Source organism: Sapajus apella, unplaced genomic scaffold, assembly GCF_009761245.1.
Source record: "Sapajus apella isolate SASKATOON/1434 unplaced genomic scaffold, GSC_monkey_1.0 scaffold41, whole genome shotgun sequence".
Classification (NCBI taxonomy): domain Eukaryota; kingdom Metazoa; phylum Chordata; class Mammalia; order Primates; family Cebidae; genus Sapajus; species Sapajus apella.
Window position 1 is genome coordinate 17,819,858 of NW_022436981.1, and position 19,760 is coordinate 17,839,617.

Consider the following 19,760-nt stretch of genomic DNA (forward strand, 5'->3'; position numbering starts at 1 on the left):
GCTAGGAATACAGGCATGAGCCACTGGGCCTGGTGGGAAAATTGTTTTTAAAGAGCCTTTAATGAGTGAGATCATCCCAGCCCTTAGCTCACTGTGAAAGGGTAACACTTAATGGGTATGGGCTGTGGAGCTTGAAACCCAGGTTAGAATTTTGGCTCTGTTTTATGACTTTGGGGAAAACATTTAAATTATTCAAGTGCATTTTTTTAAATAATGCAAAGTTGATAATAGATCCTATTTATTATTGGGGATTAAGTTACATAAATGTTGGCAAAATATTTAGTGCAGTGTGACATACAATATATAACCAGTGAATGTTAGTGTGTATCTAGGATGTTCTAGTTTAATCAGTGGAATTTTTGGTTAAATTAATATTAATTTTTTTTGGTTGACTTTCCACCATCTGAAATATGTTGATTTGTTTTTTTCTCAAACCAGTTTAACTTAATTGGTTAACTTTTCATAATTGAGGCTCCTGTAGAGCTTTGAAATGACTTTTGCTGAATATATAGGTACAATTCAAATGGGAGACTAACTTGATACCTGTATAGAGCACATGTAACTTAAATAAACTTAAGTACATGATACAGATTGTCTTCTTGTCACTTATCTTGTTTTTCTCCTAAAAGGGGACCTTGAAAAAGGTGCGTTTGTGCACATCTTTGTGTGTGTGTGTAGTTTTTTAAGTTTTGATTTGTTGGGTTAATAGTTTCTTTTTCATTTTCCATGCCTAGCCACAATAAAAACGCTTTGTCTATATATGCTACCTTTTCTTTAAATGATTTTAATACTTTGTAAGTAAAACAAGGATACTTTACGGTTTTAATAGGTATGGGATAAAAATTTCAAGTATTTGGTTTTAGCTCTTTTATGTGGATTTATTGTAAAAGCAGTGTCTGATGCTTAATTTGTGAAAAGGTTGTGGTTAAAAACAATTGTTTTTATGCTTTAAGCCATGTAATTTTTTTTATGTGTCAAGTTAAAGTACCATATACATAGTTTTTTTTTTTTTTTTTTTTTTTTTTCTAAAAATGATGAACTGAGTAAGCATTTAATAGGATTTCTGGTAAAATTATATACTACATGCATGATGAAGAAACATGATTTAGTAAAGGTTCGTTCTACATTTCCAAATGTATTTTCTAAAAACGAGTGAGGATTTTTTTAAACAATAATTCAGAAATACCTTAAGTGTGTTCTTAGACTCAAAACTATTAAAATAATTTGGTATTAGGTGATTTTCAATTGATAGCTTTATTTCTTATGGTATTTTTTTTGTCTTTCTATAGGGCTGAAAGACACACAGAAGTCTTCATGGATATAGTTGATACATTTAATCATTTAATTCCTACTGAACACTTAGATGATGCCCTATTTCTAGGATCCAACCTGGAGAATGAAGTCTGTGAGGATTTTAGTGCAAGTCAAAATGTCTTAGAGGACTCGCTGAAGAACATGCTCAGCGATAAGGATCCTATGCTAGGATCTGCAAGTAACCAGTTCTGTTTGCCTGTTTTGGATAGCAATGATCCCAATTTCCAGATGCCTTGTTCAACAGGTAATTCTTACTTTTTTTTTTTTTTTTTAGTCTGCAATTTAAAATAAAAAAAATTTTCAGCAGCTTTTTCTTTTTTCTTTTTTTTTTCTTTTTAATGAGGAGGGTAGTGAATATAGGGTTCTTTCCTTTGAATTTAGAGCTTCTTTTCCAGGCATCAGAATTAGAATTAAAACTAAATTTTCTTCCAAGGAGTGTGGCGTTATCCTCAAGAATATTATGGATATAGGTAGGGTGACCATATAATTTATTACTCAGTGTGGGATACTTTTTAGAATTACAGGGAGTACTTTAATAATTACAGCATGACAACATGTGTAAATTGGGACACTTTAGTAAATAGGGATTGCTTGGCACATGGAGACATGTGGTCACCTTAGGCCTTCTTCAGTCAAGGAGATTGGCTGAATTGACCTTTCTCAGCTTACCTCCCAGCCCCTGAAATATATTACATTGTTTGCTCCCATTTCAGCTCCCTTGGTATTTTGTATACATGTATCTTATAACCAGAGAAATTACTTTATACTTCTGCTGCCCTGTATAGTAAACATTAGCTACATGTAACTCTTGGTCACTTGTAATGAGTCTGGTCCTAATTCAGGTCTGCTATAAAATGCCCATTAGATTTTGAAGACTCAGTATAAAAAAAAGTTAAAAAATATTTATTCAATTTTTATTTAATGTTGCTTATGTGCTGAGGTAATATTTTGGATATTTGTGGTTAAAATTTATGTCACCTGTTTTGTTTTTTTTTTTTTTTCCTTTTGAAAAATGTCAACTTGAAAATTTAAGATTACATATATGTCTTACCTTATATTTCTGTTGGACAGAACAGGGTATATAGTTGAAGTAACTCAAAGACTGAAGATGTTAATTTTCTGTAAGGTTAAACTATTCTGAATAAGAAATTACTTTGTTATTATGTTAATGTATAAAAAACATAGTTTTTCTTTTATAAAGCAAATACTACTGTAAACTTTGTGGCAATTATTAATACCTATTCTGTGAGTAAAATTATAGGTAAAGGTAAAAATCAGCTTCCCATGAAACAGTGAGGTTTTCCTTCACCATTCCCTAGTGTAGGTAGTTCTCAGGTTTATGTGATGTTGGTTTGTTTTTCAATGACTAGACTTTTTCTCCTGTACAGTTTTGTTCAGCATATTTTTCATTTCTTAAATCATTTTTTATGTATATTTTAAATTTAATATAGCAAATAACTTAAAGTTGGGAATAGGTGGTCTGCTGTTTCCCTACAAGTTTGTCAGGTTACTCCGCCTGAGGACCTCAACACAAGGCATCTTCATTTTAACAACTCCTTAATGCTGAAGTCTTTTGAATTGCTTGCTAATAGTGTATCTCTGATTTATTTATATTGTGTTGTGTTATTGCTTAGGTTTACATTGTTTCTGTTGTTGTATTGTAAATGTTTTAAAACTTTTAAAATTTTGTTTTATGTATGCATTGTTCAAGTTTTTTACTTTAGTGATTGTGTCAGAATAGTAGCTTTAATTATCTTTATTGTTAAGGACCTTTGACAGTGTTTAGTTGTATGCTTACTGTCTTTTAGTTTAGTTCAAATTCAGGAAAAACATTTATTGAATATTAACATGGTGGTTGCTGGAACTACAATTACCTTCAAGGGTGTTATATTGGATGTGGAACTGACATGTGTCATTCTGTTAGACCTTTTTACTTAAAAAATTCCAGCCCTATCGTAATACTTTTATTCTTATTTCCTGTCCTTTTTAAAAAATTGATTTCTGTTGATATGAAAAGTTACTAGTGTGAAAAATCTCTTCAGTTTTGTTGTACATTTCTTTTGCTAATAGAAGACTTAGTGCATCTTTATGAAGTACTTAGAAATTTTTTGTGATATGTTTGTTTATGATTGTTTTCTTTTAAGTGAACTTTTAAATTTAGGAACTTAAGTTACTTCCTAAATTTTCTGATATTAAGATTTGTTTACTACAATTATTTATCTTTGATTCCATAGCAGAATGTTTGTATATATGTGTAGTATATATGTTTTTAAGATATGTAAGAAAATATGTGGGGGAAACTTAATAAGCCTCTTCTGTTTAGGATTTTAAAAATTTCGTTGTGCCATCTAGCAGGGGATTTATCTTAATTTCTGCAAAGTTCCTTTTGCCGTTTGAGATATTTGGGTTACTAAAAGGCCCACACATTTTCTGAAAGCAAAATGGAAAACATTTTTGAAGAAAAAATTAACTTTTTGTTAGATTTAAGAGAGAATTGCAAAGAAGAAATCTTATTTATTTATTTATTTTCGGTAGAGACCGGGTGTTGCTATATTGCTCTAGCTGGTCTCTTTCCTGGCCTCAAGCCATCCTCCAGCCTCACACAGTGCTGGGATTACAGGCATGAGCCACTGTGCTTGGCCTGGGAAATCTTACTGTAATTATTGATGAAAACCCTGTGTGGACAGTAACTTTCAGCTATTTATAAATAACTTCAACTTTTTTTTTTTTTTTTTTTTTTTTTTTGGGGAGACAGTCTTACTCTGTCACCAGGCACCAGGCTGGAGTGCAGTGGCGCAATCTCGGCTCACTGCAACCTCCACCTCCCGGGTTCAAGCAATTCTCCTGCCTAAGCCTTCCAAGTAGCTGGAACTACAGGTGTACGCCACCACGCCCAGCTAATTTTTTGTATTTTTTAGTAGAGATGGGATTTCACCATGTTGGCCTGGCTGGATGGTCTTGATCTCTTGACCTTGTGATCTGCCTGCCTCGGCTGCCCAAAGTGCTGGGATTGTGGCGTGAGCGAACGTGCCCAACCATAACTTCAGCTTTTTATTGTGAAATAGAAACAATGTTCCTGGCACTGTAGGCTTTTACTAAGGGTTTTCATTGACCGTCAAGCAGGGAAATAATCCTATTTGTATTCCTTACAACAATAAAAGCTGTAGATTATGGTTATTTTGTAACCTTGGTGCTAAAATTAACTAGCAAAATAATTGCTGCATCATCTTTTCTGTTATGTTGAACTAGGTTGGTTTCTGTAGTTGTTAAAGACCATTTTTTTCTGTTGACATAGTTTAGTGATTTGGATTATATTTCAGCTGTCTTAAAAAAATCATAAAGTAGTTTTAAAGGTCATAAAAATAAGAAACATAGAAGATTACGTTTCTCTGTTGGATGCACAAAAATTGGGATGCCAACTGTTTCATTTTGACAGAAAGCAGCCGGTATTCTTTGAATGGTTTTGACTGTGTAAAGTGTTACTTTATCTAACTGTAGTTTGCAGATGGTTTTTAGGTGTGCCCAGTAATACATTTTTTTTTAACCTCCAGTGAGTGAGCAAAAGAGTATTTTCCCAAATAATAGATTTGAGATACTGAATATAGTGTTTACATATACCACTTGAGAATGTATTCAGAATCACAGAAATGGTGTGTACTGGCATTATCAGTATTATGAGGAAATGTTTGTTTTCTCTCTCATTTTGTAAACAAATGTGTTCCCTTTTTACATTGACAACTATGATTCATAAGTATGAAACAATCTCATGTTTACAATCCATTTCTTAATAGGTATATTGAAAAGAAATGTTCAACGGCTGTAAGTTGATGTCTTTAGTTTTTACGATATAGTTCAACATTGTTTTAAGACCAAGAAAACAGACACACTATAGAAACATGAGTATTTAGAGCAGCCTTTTATTCAAATAACACTTTTATCTATTACTGTAGGTTACTACTTGTAGCTACTGCATCCTTTAGTGAAACGAAGATGTCCATTCAAGGCTACATTATGGCTAGCAAAATCATCATTCACTTAATTAAAAAAACCCTCTGATAGTATGGTTTTTGGAGATTAAGCAAATTAAAAAGTCATTGAACTCTTACAGGTATCCTTAATATTTCTGAAGAGTTGATTCACACTGTGTAATTGTGTATATTTTCAACTAAAGGAAAATACCTGCTTACATCACATGTTGCTTTTCTGTCATAAATGACATTGATATGACATCAAGCAGCGTTGTTTAATAGACGAATTTTAGCTTGCATTGCTTTCTTTTCAAGCAAGTATTGTAATACTTGTAATATATGTTAAGACTGTAAAACTATCAGTAATAGTGTGATTTAGTTCATTTTTGGCACATGAATTTTAAACTTTTAGTCGTACCTAGTTTGATGCTCCTTTATCACTAGACAGAATTCATCTATGTAGTAGTGGAAAAAATTATATTGCACTTGTTTTGGAAAAAAGGTTTGGTGTACCAGTGTGTCACTGAGATTTGTTTAACTAGTTTTGGGTTTTATGGCTTTGTGTTTCTCTTGGACAGCATTTGCAATCAGACAGGACGTTGAACTAAACATAGTGGTTCTCTGGTCTAGCAAAATTCAGTTTTCAGAGGTTTATTATTTTATTCCCTATTTGTACTTTTTTGGGGAGTGGTGAGGCTATTCGTGTATACTAATTACATCTCTGAATCCAACTACACGTGTTAGTTCTTTCTGTATTTGCACTGGAGTCTTTTCACTCTTTTTATTATTAGTATTTGTTGATTTTTTTTAAAGCTTCAGTGAACCTTTTACACTATTAATCTTATTTTTGAGAATTGAGTTTTAAAAAATTATTTGTGTCACATTTATGGGTACAGTGTGATATTTTTATGCATGTGTACAATGCGTAATGATCAAATTAGGTTAATTTGCATACTTACCACCTGAAATATTTGTCATTTCTTTGTGTTAGGTACATTTAAAAGCTGCCCTTCTAGCTATTTGAAAATGTACAATAAATTGTTACCGTTATGCTACAGTGTTAATAGAGTATTAGAATTTATTCCTCCTATCTAGCTGTTATTTTTTTCTTTTTTCTTCTTCTTTTTGAGATGGAGTTTTTCTCTATCGTCCAGGCTAGAGTGTAGGGGTTGATCTTGGCCCACTGCAACCTTCACTTACTGGGTTCGAGTGATTCTCTTGCCTCAACCTCCTTAGTAGTTTGGGATTACAGGTACCTGCCACAATGCCCAGCTAGTTTTTGCATTTTTAGCAGAGACCGTTTCACTACATTGACCAGGCTGCTCTTGAACTCCTGAGCTCAAATGATCTGCCCACTTTGGCCTCCTGAAGTGCTGGGATTACAGGTGTGAGCCACCGTGTCCTGCCTAGTTGTGATTTTGCATCTATTAACAAACTTTTGGCTATTGCCCGTGCTCCTTACCTATCCCAACTCTAGTAATCACTATTGTACCCTTTACTTTTTTTTTTTTTGAGATGGAGTCTCAACTCTGTTGCCCAGGCTGGAGTGCTATGTCGCTGTCTCAGCTCACTGCAGCCTCTGCCTCCTGAGTTCAAATGATTCTCCTGCTTCAGCCTCCTGAGTAGTTGGTATTACAGGCATGGGCCACCATGCCTGGCTAATTTTTTTATTTTTAGTGGAGATGGGGTTTCACCATGTTGGCTAGGCTGGTCTCGAACTCCTGATCCCGTGGTCCACCTACCTCGACCTCCCAAAGTGTTGGGATTACAGGAGTGAGCCACTACACCCACCTGTACCGTTTGCTTCTATAAGCTCAACTCTTTTGTTGCTATATATGAGTGAGAGCATGTGGTATTTATATTTCTGTGCCAGGCTTATTTAATGTCCCCTAAGCTCATCTGTGTTCCCATGATGGCAGAATTTTGTTCTTTTTTAGTGGTTAGTTAGTATTCCATTGTGTATATATACTACATTTTCTTTATTCATCCACCTGTTGGTACACACTTAGGTAGATTTCTTATTTTGGCTATTGTGAATAGTGCTGCAGTAAACATGGGAGTGCAGACATACTGATTTCTTTTCCTTTGGATACATACCCTGAAAGTGGTGAAATTGCTAGATCATATGGTAGTTCTGTTCTTAGTTTTTTGAGGAACTTCCATACTGTTTTCCATAGTGACAGTACTGATTTGACATTCCCTCCTACAGTGTGTGAGAGTTCCCTTTTATCCACATTCTTGCCAGTGCTTATTGTTTTTTATCTTTTTGTTAGTAGCCATGCTAAATCGGGTGAGATGATATCTCATTGTAGTTTTGTTTGGCATTTCCCAGATGATTAGTAATGTTGAGCATTTTCTTCATATACCTGTTAGCCATTTGTATGTCTGTTTTGAAAGATGTCTATTCAGTTTATTTGCCTATTTAAAACATTGGATTATTTGCTTTTTGTTATTGTTTGAGGTTCTTATATTTTCTGAATATTAATCATCTATTGGATGGATCAGTTGCAAATATGATCTCGCATTCTATTGGTTTCTCTTCACTGTTTATTGTTTCCTTAGCTGTGCAGAGCTTTTTAGTTTGATCTAATCCCAGTTGTCTGCTTCTGTTTTTTTGCCTGTACTTTTGAGGTCTCTCTAAAATTATGCACAGACCAATGTCCTGAAGCATTTCCCATTTTCTTCTAGTAGTTTCTTAGTTTTGGGTGTCACATTTAAGTCTTTAATCCATTTGAGTTGATTTTAGTATATGGTCAGAGATGGGGTTTAGTTTCCTTTTTTTTTTTTTTTTTGGCTCATAAATGTACAGTTTTCCCAGTAGCATTTATTGAAGAGATTATTCCTTCCCAAATGAATGTTTTGGTGCCTTTGTTGAAAATCAGTTGGTTTTAAATATGTGGATTCATTTCTGGGTTTCTTATTCTGTTCCATTGGTCTTTGTCTTTGCTCTTAGGCCAGTACCATGTTGCTTTGGTTATGATAGCTTTGTGTAATGTGCTTTGAAGTCCAATATTGTGATTGCTCCAACTTTATTTTTATTTTTTTGCTCAGGATTGTGTCAACTATTTAGTTTTTCCTCCCCCCCCCCCCGTGGTTCTATACAGACTTTAGGATTTTGTTTTTCTATTTCTGTAAAGATTGTTGTTGGTATTTCTTTTTTTTTTTTTTTTTGTTTTGAGACGGAGTTTCGCTCTTGTTACCCAGGCTGGAGTGCAATGGCGCAATCTCGGCTCACCGCAACCTCCGCCTCCTGGGTTCAGGCAATTCTCCTGCCTCAGCCTCCTGAGTAGCTGGGATTACAGGCACGCGCTACCATGCCCAGCTAATTTTTTGTATTTTTAGTAGAGACGGGGTTTCACCATGTTGACCAGGATGGTCTCGATCTCTTGACCTCGTGATCCACCCGCCTCGGCCTCCCAAAGTGCTGGGATTACAGGCGTGAGCCACCGCGCCCGGCTGTTGTTGGTATTTCAGTAGGCATTGCATTGAATCTATAGACTGCTTTTGGTAGGTAGTATGGTCATTTTCACAATATTTTTCTAACCATGAACACTGAATGTCTTTCCATTTTTTTGGTGTGTGTTCTCTTTAATCTCAGTTATTAGTTCTTTTGTAGTTGTCCTTGCAGAGATCTTTAACCTCTTGGTTAAATTTATTCCAAAGTGTTCTACAGTTTTTGGTGAGTAGGTTTGCTTTCTTGATTTTTTTCCCACTATTTTATTTTGGTATATAGAAATGCTGCTGACTTTCATATGTTGATTTTGTATCCTGCAAGTGTTTAATGCATTTGTTTGTAAGTTCTAACAGTGCTGATACACAGTTGGACTTCTTTTCCAATTCGGATGCATTTTAGTTTTTGTTTTTTTCTGTTGCTTAATTGCTTGGAGAAGGACTTCTAGTACCGTGTTGAATGAAAGTGGGCATTCTTGTCTTGTTTCAGATGTTAGAGGAAAAACTTTTCAACTTTTCCCCATTTCGTATGATGTTGGCTGTGGGTTTGTCATGCCTTTATTGTGTTGAGATATTTTTCTTCTATACCTAACTTGTTGAGAATTTTTATTGTGAAGGGATGTTGAATTTTAGCACTCGCTTTTTCTGCGTCTATTTTGATAATCATGTCGTTTTTGTTCTTCATTCTGTTGATGTGATGTATCACATTTATTGATTTTATATGTTAAACCATTCTTGCATTCCTTGGATGAATGCTGCTTGATTGCGGTGAGTGATCGTTTCAGTGTGCTGTTGGATTCAGTTTGCTAGGATTTTTGCATTTATATTAATCTGGAATATTGGCCTATAATTTTCTCTTTTAGTTGTGTTTTGTCTGGTTTTGGTAATGGTAATGTTTGGTCTGGTTGTGGTCAGGGTAATGTTAGTCACATTGAATGCCTTAGAATTCCCTCCTCTTCAATTTTCTGGAAGAGTTTGAGAATTATTATTTGTCCTTTAAGTGTTTGGTAGAATTCTGCAGTGAAGACTGGGTCCTGGGCTTTTCTTTGACAGGACACTTCTTACTACAGAGAGAATCACGTTTGACAGGAAAAATACAAATTTAATACATTTAGGTATGCAAATAAGATAGAAATACATTGGTTAAGACAAAATACATACTTTTAATTAAATGTTAAACAAGATTAACAGATTAGTCTTGTGAGCATATGCATAGCCTTTAAGAATAAAACTTAATTTCTGTAAGATGGATGATTAAATATCTTTCTGAGTTTTACATAGAAGGGTTTAGATGAACATGTAGTATATTTTGAAGAGAGCAAAAGATAGAGATAAACACTTCATAGAACTAGAGCTGTAACTTAGGGAGGAAGAGGAAAATGCTGAAAGGTCTAAAGCATATGACCTAGTAGCTGCCATAGATATTTGAAGGTTTATCATATTGACGAGAACTTTGACTTCTTTATGAATAAAAGGGAAAGACCTAGGTCCGTTAGGCAGCAATTAGAGGGAGGCAGTTTAAGTGGCTAAAAGGAGGAACTTGTGGTTCCCCAAAATGGAATTATAGGTTCCCTGGGCGTATGGGATTTTTGCTTTTTGCTGGATATGACCCTTTGACTGAGGTGTTTTCATTGGGGATTCAGGCGTCAGATAGTTATTTGCATTAGACGACCTTTGTTTTGATTTTTTGAGATAGGGTGTCACTGTTGCCCAGGCTGGAGTGCACCGATTACAATCTCGGCTCACTGCATCCTCCCCCTCCCAGGCTCAAGTGATCCTCTCACCTCAGCCTGCCTAGTTGTTGGGACTACCAGTGCATGTGCCATCATGCCCTGCTCATATTTGTATGTGTATATATTTTTTGAGATGGGAGTTTTGCTCTTGTTGCCCAGGCTGGAGTGCAATGGCGTGATCTCAGGTCACTGCAATCTCAGGCTCCCAGGTTCAAGCAGTTCTCTTTCAGCCTCCCAAGTAGCTAGGAAAGATTACAGGCGCCTGCCACCATACCCGCCACCACACCCCCTACAACGTACCCCTACCACGCCTGGCTAATTTTCTGTGTTTTTAGTAGAGACGAGGTTTCTTCATATTGGGCAGTCCAGTCTCGAACTCCTGACCTCAGGTGATCCACCTGCCTTGGCCTCCCAAAGTGCTGGCCACCACGCCTGGTCTGTTTTTGTATTTTTTGTAGAGACAGGGTTTCATCTTGTTGCTCAGGCTGGTCTTGAACTCCTGAGATCAAAATTTCTGGGACTACAGGTATGAGCCACTGCGCCCGGCTTTAGGTGATGTCTTAAAGTCTGTTCCAACCTGAATTATCCATGAAACTGTTACTTCTTTTTATTAAAAAAAATAAAAATTATTATGTTTGCTTTAGTCCTGAGTCCTATTTGTAGGCTTTATGTATTTCATAGATTCTTTAAATTATATACAGTATAGCTTAAAATCACAGTGATAACTACATTTATGTAAGCAGTTTTAATTACTTTTAGTTCAGTTTGTTGTCGTTTTAGTTCTTGTGCTTTTTCTGGGTTATAGACTGTTGTTCTATGTAGACATTTCTTTTTCTTTTTTCTTTTTTTGTTACCGTGTCGGAGTGTTGCTCCATTGCCCAGGCTGGTCTTGGATTCCTGGGCTCAAGCTGTTATACTGCCTTGGCCTCCCAAAGTTCTGGGATTACAGGCATGAGCCACCATGCCTGGCCTTGCTTTAGACATTTCGAATAGACTACGCAGTTTTCAGATATTTTTCCATAGTAATTGCTGTAGCCATCCTTAATAACAGAAATAACAATTGAACTCAACATATAATCTTTTATTGTTGTTGGTACTAAAATATCCTTTCTAAATTCAGAAAATCCAGAGTAGGGAATTTCTGTTCTAGGCCAGAGCTTTCCAGTTTAAGTTTTTATTTTGCATATTCTGTGGCTTTTCTGTTTTAATTCTACTTGCTTTCATTTATTTTTGCTTTCCTTAGCTTGACATAATATAGAACTGAATGTATCTATCTTAGTTGTACTTTGCATTGACTATTAATTTTTTTTCTTTTTTTCTTTTTTGAGATAGAGTTTCGCTCTTGTTGCTTGGGGTTGGAGTGCAATGGTGCGATCTCTGCTCAGTGTCACCTCCGCCTCCCAGGTTCAAGTGATTCTCCTGCCTCAGCATTCCTAGTAGGTGGGATTATAGGCATGTGCCACCAAACCTGGCTAATTTTTTGTATTTTTAGTAGAGATGGACTTTCTCCATGTTGATCAGGCTGATCTCTAACTCCTGATCTCAGGTGATCTGCCTGCCTTGGCCTCCCGAAGTGCTGGGATTACAGGTGTGAGTCACGGTGGCCCAGCATCTTTTTAACTTACAATGTGTAATAAAATTAATCTTGTCTTCATTACTGTATCTCTGATAGTTTTTTGTTCATCTATTGCTTAAATTTATTCCATTGTTATTCCTGAAACCCTTAAAAAAAACTCAGCAAAACCAAGAAACAAACCTTGGACCACGACTAGAACAGTTTTTATTCTAGTACAGTTGCCGTGTGTGTGTGTGTGTGTGTGTGTGTGTGTGTGTGTGTGTGTGTGTGTATAAACTTGCATTTCTGTGCTGTTATGACAGACTTCTTTTTCCAAGGTCTTGAGCATACTGTTGGTATATTGAATTCATTTTTCCCCTGGAGATCTGTTGCCCAGAACCGCCTGTCTGGGTTTGTTTGTCGTTTTCTATGCATGTTACACATCTTCTGTTTCTGAGCTTTACTGCTCTCCTTGATTAGAGCTATTGTTTCCCTGTATGTCATCTTTTTTTTTTTTTTTTTTTTTTAAATCCATACTCTCTTTCTTTGTTGAAGTCCTTGGTAATTTTCTAATACCGTCATACTTGACTAATGACTTGCATTGTTTCTTAGCCTTCTAACATTTTTAATGTTGCTGCTGTGTTGCCTGATACTTACAAGTCTTGTTACATTGTTAGGTTGCCTTTCCTCCAACCCAGCTTTAGAATCTTCTCTTGACCATTTGATGTTCTTAAATTGTAGTGATATATCTGCATTAGTTTTTTTTTTTTATTTTCCTGGGTGGGCCTTTTCAGTTTGGAGCGTGTTATCTTCAACTCTGGGAAATTTTCTTGTATTTTCTCTGCAAACTCCTGGAAGACAGGTGTTTCCTGGTGCTTTTAACCTATTTCTTGCATTTTTCCAACATTTTGCTTTATGTCTTTCTAGATATTTATTGCCATTATTTTCCACCTCTTTGAATATTTCATTTTGACAAATATTTTACTGTTTCTAAGAATTCTTTCATGTATTCTCTTTTATTCAATTTTTTTAGTAGTATCCTGTTTTCCTAGGGATATGCAGTTGACTCTCGAATAATACGGGATTTAGGGGCAAAGAACCACCATTCCTTGCATTCAGAAATTCACGTATAACTTTTATCTTGCCCCAAACTTAACTAGTAATAGCCTGTGTTCACTGGAAGCCTTCCTGATAGCAGAAACAGCTGATTAACACATGTTTGTGTATGTTAGGTGTGTTATATTCTGTATCTTACAATAAAGTACCCTAGAGAATGTCATTAAGAAAATCATCAGAAAGAGAAAATGTATTTAATATTCATTAAGTGGAAGTGGATCATTAAAAAAGTTTTCATTCTCCTCATCTTCATGTTGAGCAGGCTGAGGAGGAGGAGAAAGGGGAGGGGCTAGTGGCTAGTCTTGTTGTCCGGGTGGCAGAGGTAGGAGAAAATTAATATGTAAGTGGACCTGCACAGTTCAAACTCATGTTGTTCAGGGGTCAACTGAATAAGTGTCTCTTTATAGTCTGAATTAATTTTTCTATTTATTTTGATCTTTCTCACATTAGTGCATGCTTTCCCCAAAGGTCAGATTAATTTTGGTTGTTAATGTTTACAGTGAATAAGAAATGTAGTCAGTTCTGCTGTGGGATAAGTAGGCTTTAGATAGATAGCTTGAGGTTATTTTGGGGAACTAGGGTGAGAAGTACCTTAGCATTAGGTGGTAACCTACTTCCTTCAGTTCATTCAACTTAAGTTTAGGGTTAAGAAAATATTTTCTCTTACTTGGCATTTAATGCTTGGTTGTAGGCCTTGCTGGTTTAATGCTTGGTTGTAGACCTTGCTGGGTGTTGAAGGTGGGGAAGATATGAGGCTGAACTCTCAGTATTAAGGCTTTCAGTTAATCTTTATGTCTAGCCCTGCTGACTACTTATGCCATCTATCATTTCATTTTTAGGGATTCTAAAAGTGTTGGACAAGGTTGTTCACAACCTCTTAAGCTTCAGCTCCTTTGGACTCTGGGCTATGACATTTTCATGCTCTATTTTAGTAATCTCTTCTATTCAGTTTTCTCTTAATCTCCTAGAAATGCGTTTAAATCTTTTATATGCTTTTGGTCTTCCTTTTTATTCACTTTGTTGTTACGGGTTTTTACCTTCTATTCCTTCTCTTTATAATGGGGGTGAGGAGAGAAGTTAAAGATGTACGAAGTCTACCACATTGAACTAGTGACTCTTTTTAATTAAGTCATAGTAAATAAAATTTCAGGCATCCAGTAATTCTTACTTAGGGATTTTGGAACCCTGTTCATTATTACCTTGTCTTTGTCAGTGTTGAGTTTTACCTTGATGTTTATTTCTTTCATGGTGAGTTTGCAGTACTTTCTTTGCTTTCATAATTTTTCACCTGTTAGAAATATTAATCTTGTGTTAATATTAGACCTATTAACAAACTTCTCTGAGTTTGCAGGATTCTGCAGAGAAACAGAACTAATTGTGTGTGTGTGTGTGTGTGTGTGTGTGTGTGTGTGTGTGTGTGTGTGTTTATAGTGAGACAGGGAGAATGGGAGATTGGCTTGCATGATTGTGGAGACTGGCTGGCAAGCCCGAAGTCTGTAGGCTAGGCTGGTAGGCTGGAGACCTAAGGAAGATTCGATCTTGCAGTTCAAGTCCAAAGGCATTTTGGAAGCAGAATTTCTCTTATTCAGGGGACCTCCATTTTTGTCCCTGAAGGCCTTCACCTAATTGGTTGTGGCCGACCCACATTGTGGAGAGTAATCTTTTTTACTCATAGTCTTTTGGTTTAACTGCTATTTTAAAAATACTTTCACAGCAACATTTAGATTGGTGTTTGACCAAATATTGGGGTATAGGTTGTCATATGCAATGAACCTTCTCTCATCACAAAAAATTGGATGTGAGTTAATTAGTTTGATTTAGCCATTCCACAGTGTATTCATATTTCAAAACATGCTGTACACGGTAAACATATATTGCTGTCAACTAAATAATTAAAAAAGTCAATTTAGCTATCACAGCAAGGTCAGAAAACCTTAGAGCATAAGTTCTTTGAACTGCTGTTTTATATATATGTTATCATCAAACTAGTGTTAATCTTAGGATTTTTGAGAAAGTGATTTTGAGATGAGTTTGTAGGCAGATACAGCTTAAAGAGAAGGTCCCTAGCTCATTTCTCGTAAGGGATTATATGTAAAGGAAATTTTAAAAATAGTTAACGTGTGGATGTTAATGTACCAAATACTGTGCAAAACTACTTTGCTAGTGCTGTCTTACTAAGTCTTCACAAAAACTTTAAGAGCTGTAGAATACTACAGGTTGAGTATCTCTTATCTGAAATGCTTGGGACCAGAGGTGTTTCAGATTTTGGATTTTTTTTTTTTTTTTAATTTTGGAATATATGCCTTATACTTCCTGGTTCAGTAAGACTGCCTAATCTGAATATCCCAAATCCAAAATGCTCCAATGAGCATATCCTTTTGAATGTCATTTTGGTGTTCAAAAAGTTTTGTATTTTGGATTTTGATTTTTGGGTTAGGGATACTCAGTCTGTACTATTAATCTCATTTTATAGCCCAGTAAACTGAAATTTTGAGAATGGTTAATTTCCCAGAGTTACTAATATGTAAGTCATAGTACATGGATTGCAATCCATCCTAAATATTTTTTGTCTTCAAGTACATTAATGACGTTAGGCACAATGCTCTAAATTGGTTATGAAATTTTGTTTAGCTTTGTAGTTAGCGAGATTAGGATGAAGTTTTATTTTTTTAATTTTAGTGTGTGTATGTTTCTTTTTAGTTCTGTTCTTGAAAGAACAAAGAAGATAGCTCTCTTTCCTGTTTAAAGAGTATGTGAGTTTGTAGGAAAGATGTATGAATACCCGAAATGGCTCTTAGTTTTTAAAGACCAAGAGAGTTAAAGAGAAAAACAGTCATTGGCTAATGATTCTGTTAATCCTGAATACCAGAGAAATGCTCAAAAGGCGTGCCTTTGATAAATGCCAACAGGTAGACATGTACTGCAAGCTACTTGAACCCTTCTTTATCAGGTGAAGTTGATTCAAGATGGAATGCAATTTGATATAAGAAAAAATCTCTTAACTTCATACTCATTTTACAGTTGAAGAAGTTGTAGCTTAGGAATAAACATTAACTTGGAGAATTTTTTTTTATACAAATGAGCTGATTTTGGCTTTATTCATTTATTGAATGTCTGTTTTATGCCAGCTAATATTCTAGGCAGTGGACATACAATGTTGAATAAAACAAAACTTGATCTCTTCTGATGGAGCTTAAAGTTTAGTATGGAAATAAATTTTCTTCTGATTTTTCCAGGATGTTTAGTAAGGTAGTTATTTAACATAAACTTACTGGGAGAGGCTGTGTGCCCTGAGTTTTCAGTGTTTTTTGAGCTTTCTTGCTCAGTATGGCAAGAATGCAAGGTCCTGACTATTTTCCTGGATGGTTTGTAATTATAGCAAGCAGCATTGAAGGATGATGTTAACATTTGCTCTCTCACCCCTACCTCTTACCTCAGACAAACAGCTGGCTTGCTTACTGCTTACTCTAAAAGGCAATGCATTCTCATTACTGGTCTTCTTCTGTATTTCAACACACTATGTGTGTAGGCATCTATGTAGGCATACCTGTGTTTGTCCCTGTGGAACTTGAGGAGACAAGGGAAAATTGTCATTATGCTGCTTGCTGTGTCATGGATGACAGAGTTCTTTCTCTTTTACCCGGTAGCCTTGTGTCTTCTGTCAGTGAACCTGAATCAGTAATAGGCTAGTTCATTAGTTTGTGAGTAGGGTAAAAATCCCAGACCCTTTACAGTTCTTGCAGTTCTCAACATTACTGTGTTTAATCAGGAATTATTTATGGGGGTTTAGCAATACTTTTAATTATTAAAGATATTTTAATTTAAATAATTTACCTCTAGGAAGGCAGGAATTGCAGCTATGTATGTTGTTCATACAGGCACTAGAATAGTGGATATTTAGTAAATTTTGGCTGGTAAAAAGAGCACAAGGAAAAAGTGGGATCAGATAATGGGACTAGAATTTAAAAAAATAAAATGTGTGTTACAGGTGGGGTTCAACTTTGCCTGTCAGATTTATAGCAATTACTGTTGAAGAGGAAACATTCCAAGGTGAAGAATACAGTGTCTTGAATGTAAAAACAAATTGAGTACCCATAAAAAGTAAAATTATTTTTGACACTAAAACTGGAAAAAAAATTTAGTCAGTGTGATATGAAAAAGAAAATCCTTAACATAATTTCAATGAACATAGGGCTTTTTCTCATATCCTTCAGTATATATTCCAATGTGAGCAGTATTACAGAGGCTGACATCATGTTCTGACTGATCCAATCCCAGGATAGATTTTTAAGTTACCTTTCAAACAGCCTACCTTGGATATCAGTTCTCACTGATTTTTAAATATATTGATAAGAAGATGAGTTATATGATACTGTCTGAGAACTGTTGAGAATGTAATTAGCCTTTTGTTTTCTTTTGCTGTAGAGATAAGTTTTTTTATTAATCATCAGGGCTGGGTATGAGATTGCATAAATTTAGGCTCTGTTAGGAGTGTTTGTTAGAATAGGAGACTGTTCTGCTGTCCTTCTAGAGCAGGTGTCCCCAAACTAGCTGGCTACCTAGATTTCTCCAAATCATAGACCAAGGCACCCTCAGCCTCCCTGGCTGCCCATCTCTCATTTTCTTGGCCTCCTGGCTGACTCCAGAAACACCTTCTGTACTCTAGACTCTATTATTTTCCTAGTCTCTGTTGCCATCATGGATGTGCTTCCCATAGGTTGTAATTTACTGAGTCATCATATTGACTGAGAATTTTGGGTCTTGGTTTTAGTTAGGATTAGGCTTAGCTGAGAGTGATAGAAAACTCTAGATAGCAGTGGTATAAAGAAGATTTTTTTTTTGTCATGCAGTAGCTCAGAAGGAAGTGACTGAGAGCTGATAGGGAGTCGAACAGTGCTGGGGACCCAAGCTCCTTCTGCCTTGCACTATCATGTGTGGTCACTAATTCCACCTTTATACCTTTATTGCATAGTTGGAGATGGCCCCTTCACCTGTCAAATATTAATTCCACTCAGTAAAAAAAGGGGAGGGAAAGATAATAGCTCCTTAATTTAAAACCATATCCTGAAAGTTGTATGTTCATTTCCCAATTGGTCACACACACCTTAGTAACCACATCTAGTAATAAGGTAGATTGAAAAGTGTCTTTTTTTTTTTTTTTTTTTTAAATGAGTAACCATGTACCATAAAATAAGAATTCCAGTAAATGAGGAAGAATGGCTGAATGGATATTGGGCAGCAGCTAACAGTTTCAAGTACAATTTCTGTGTAGTTAATTCCTTGAGGAATCTAAGATCAATACCTTTTCCTAGCTCACTGGTCATCTTGGGACCCAAGTTTGATGACTTGGCTTTTTTTTTTTCTTTGTTTTTTTGAGTTGGAGTCTCACTCTTGCCTGGCTGGAGTACAGTGGTGCGATATCTGCTCCCTGCAACCTCCACCTCCCAGGTTCAATTGATGTTTCTGCCTCAGCCTCCTGAGTAGCAGGGGCTATAGGTGCGTGCCATCACACCCAGCTAATTTTTGTATTCTTAATAGAGAAGAGGTTTTACCATGTTGGCCAGGATGGTCTCGATACCTTGACCTCATGATCTGCCATCCTCCGCCTTCCAGAGTGCTGGGATTATAGGCATGAGCCACTGTGCCTGGCGACTACTTGGCTTTTTTCCAGAGCTCACCGTGCCTCGCTTGTCAAAGACTTCCAGGCTATATATCTGTATTTCCTCCCTAACAAATGGGACTTGGAAATCAAATAAAGTCTGTGTCTCTGTTCGTAGAGCATGATCATTTGCTCATATCAGAAATTTTAGAGAGAGATTAAATTCTTGTATTGTTTCACTCTGAAGGAGATGGGTGTCAAAATTGCTACTTGTGTACTGGAGATACTTCATTAAGGTAAGGTATCTAATTTTTTTTACTGTACATGTTTATATGTAAGACATTTGAGTGTATACTAGTATTTTTATGTGTATTTATACTACTTGTCTATCAATGTATTTTGTATAACAAATACAGCAGATAGTAAATATTTTAAAATGTTGAGCCATAGATAACATATTTATACTCTTCATATTATTAAGTAAAATTGTTAGTTGTATAAGAACTTACTTGGAATGCATTGTGATTGCACATGCTTTGGATAAATTGACATGTATCCATCAGGGATACTAGTGGTAGTCTGATTAACTATTAGTTAAGTTTGATTTCTTTTTAAAGTAGCAGTTAATCATAGATTGTCTACTCCTTTATATACACCCCCTTAGGATTACACCCCCTTAGGAAGCCATTTTCTTAATGTATAAAGGCCTAATAAAAGCTGCTATAAGGGTGTCTTTTGAAACAGTAATCAGTTTAGAGGCAGTACCTTTTTAATGTATACTGTTTCTTCATATGTTTGTCCATGAAGAGTTTTGCTGGATACCTGACAGACCTTGACTTTTAGTCCTCATGAGGTCAGGTAACACCTAGTAAAAATAAATGTTTGTAACTTATTCTGGGTACTGACATTATCCTTGAGTTCTTAGTTTCTTATTCATATGTGTATATATACATATATATATATTTGCTTACTTTTTGTCAGCTTTTTTTTTTTTTTTTTTTTTTTTTTTTTTTTTTTTTTTTTTT

General features: G+C 35.6%; 1 protein-coding gene across 5 annotated transcripts in view; it reads left to right on the plus strand.

Moving 5' to 3' along the window:
* The window catches only part of PHF3 (PHD finger protein 3), an 84,991-nt gene that overhangs the window by 9,340 nt on the left and 55,891 nt on the right, over positions 1 to 19,760 (plus strand). For 3 of the 5 annotated variants that reach the window (XM_032299841.1, XM_032299843.1, XM_032299840.1), the window contains exon 2: positions 1,290 to 1,558. The exons of the other annotated variants lie outside the window; for them this stretch is intronic. In XM_032299841.1, the coding sequence (XP_032155732.1) occupies positions 1,315 to 1,558 (244 nt within the window). In that variant the 5' untranslated portion in view covers positions 1,290 to 1,314. The remainder of the gene's footprint in view (positions 1 to 1,289; positions 1,559 to 19,760) is intronic. 5 annotated transcript variants of the gene reach the window in all.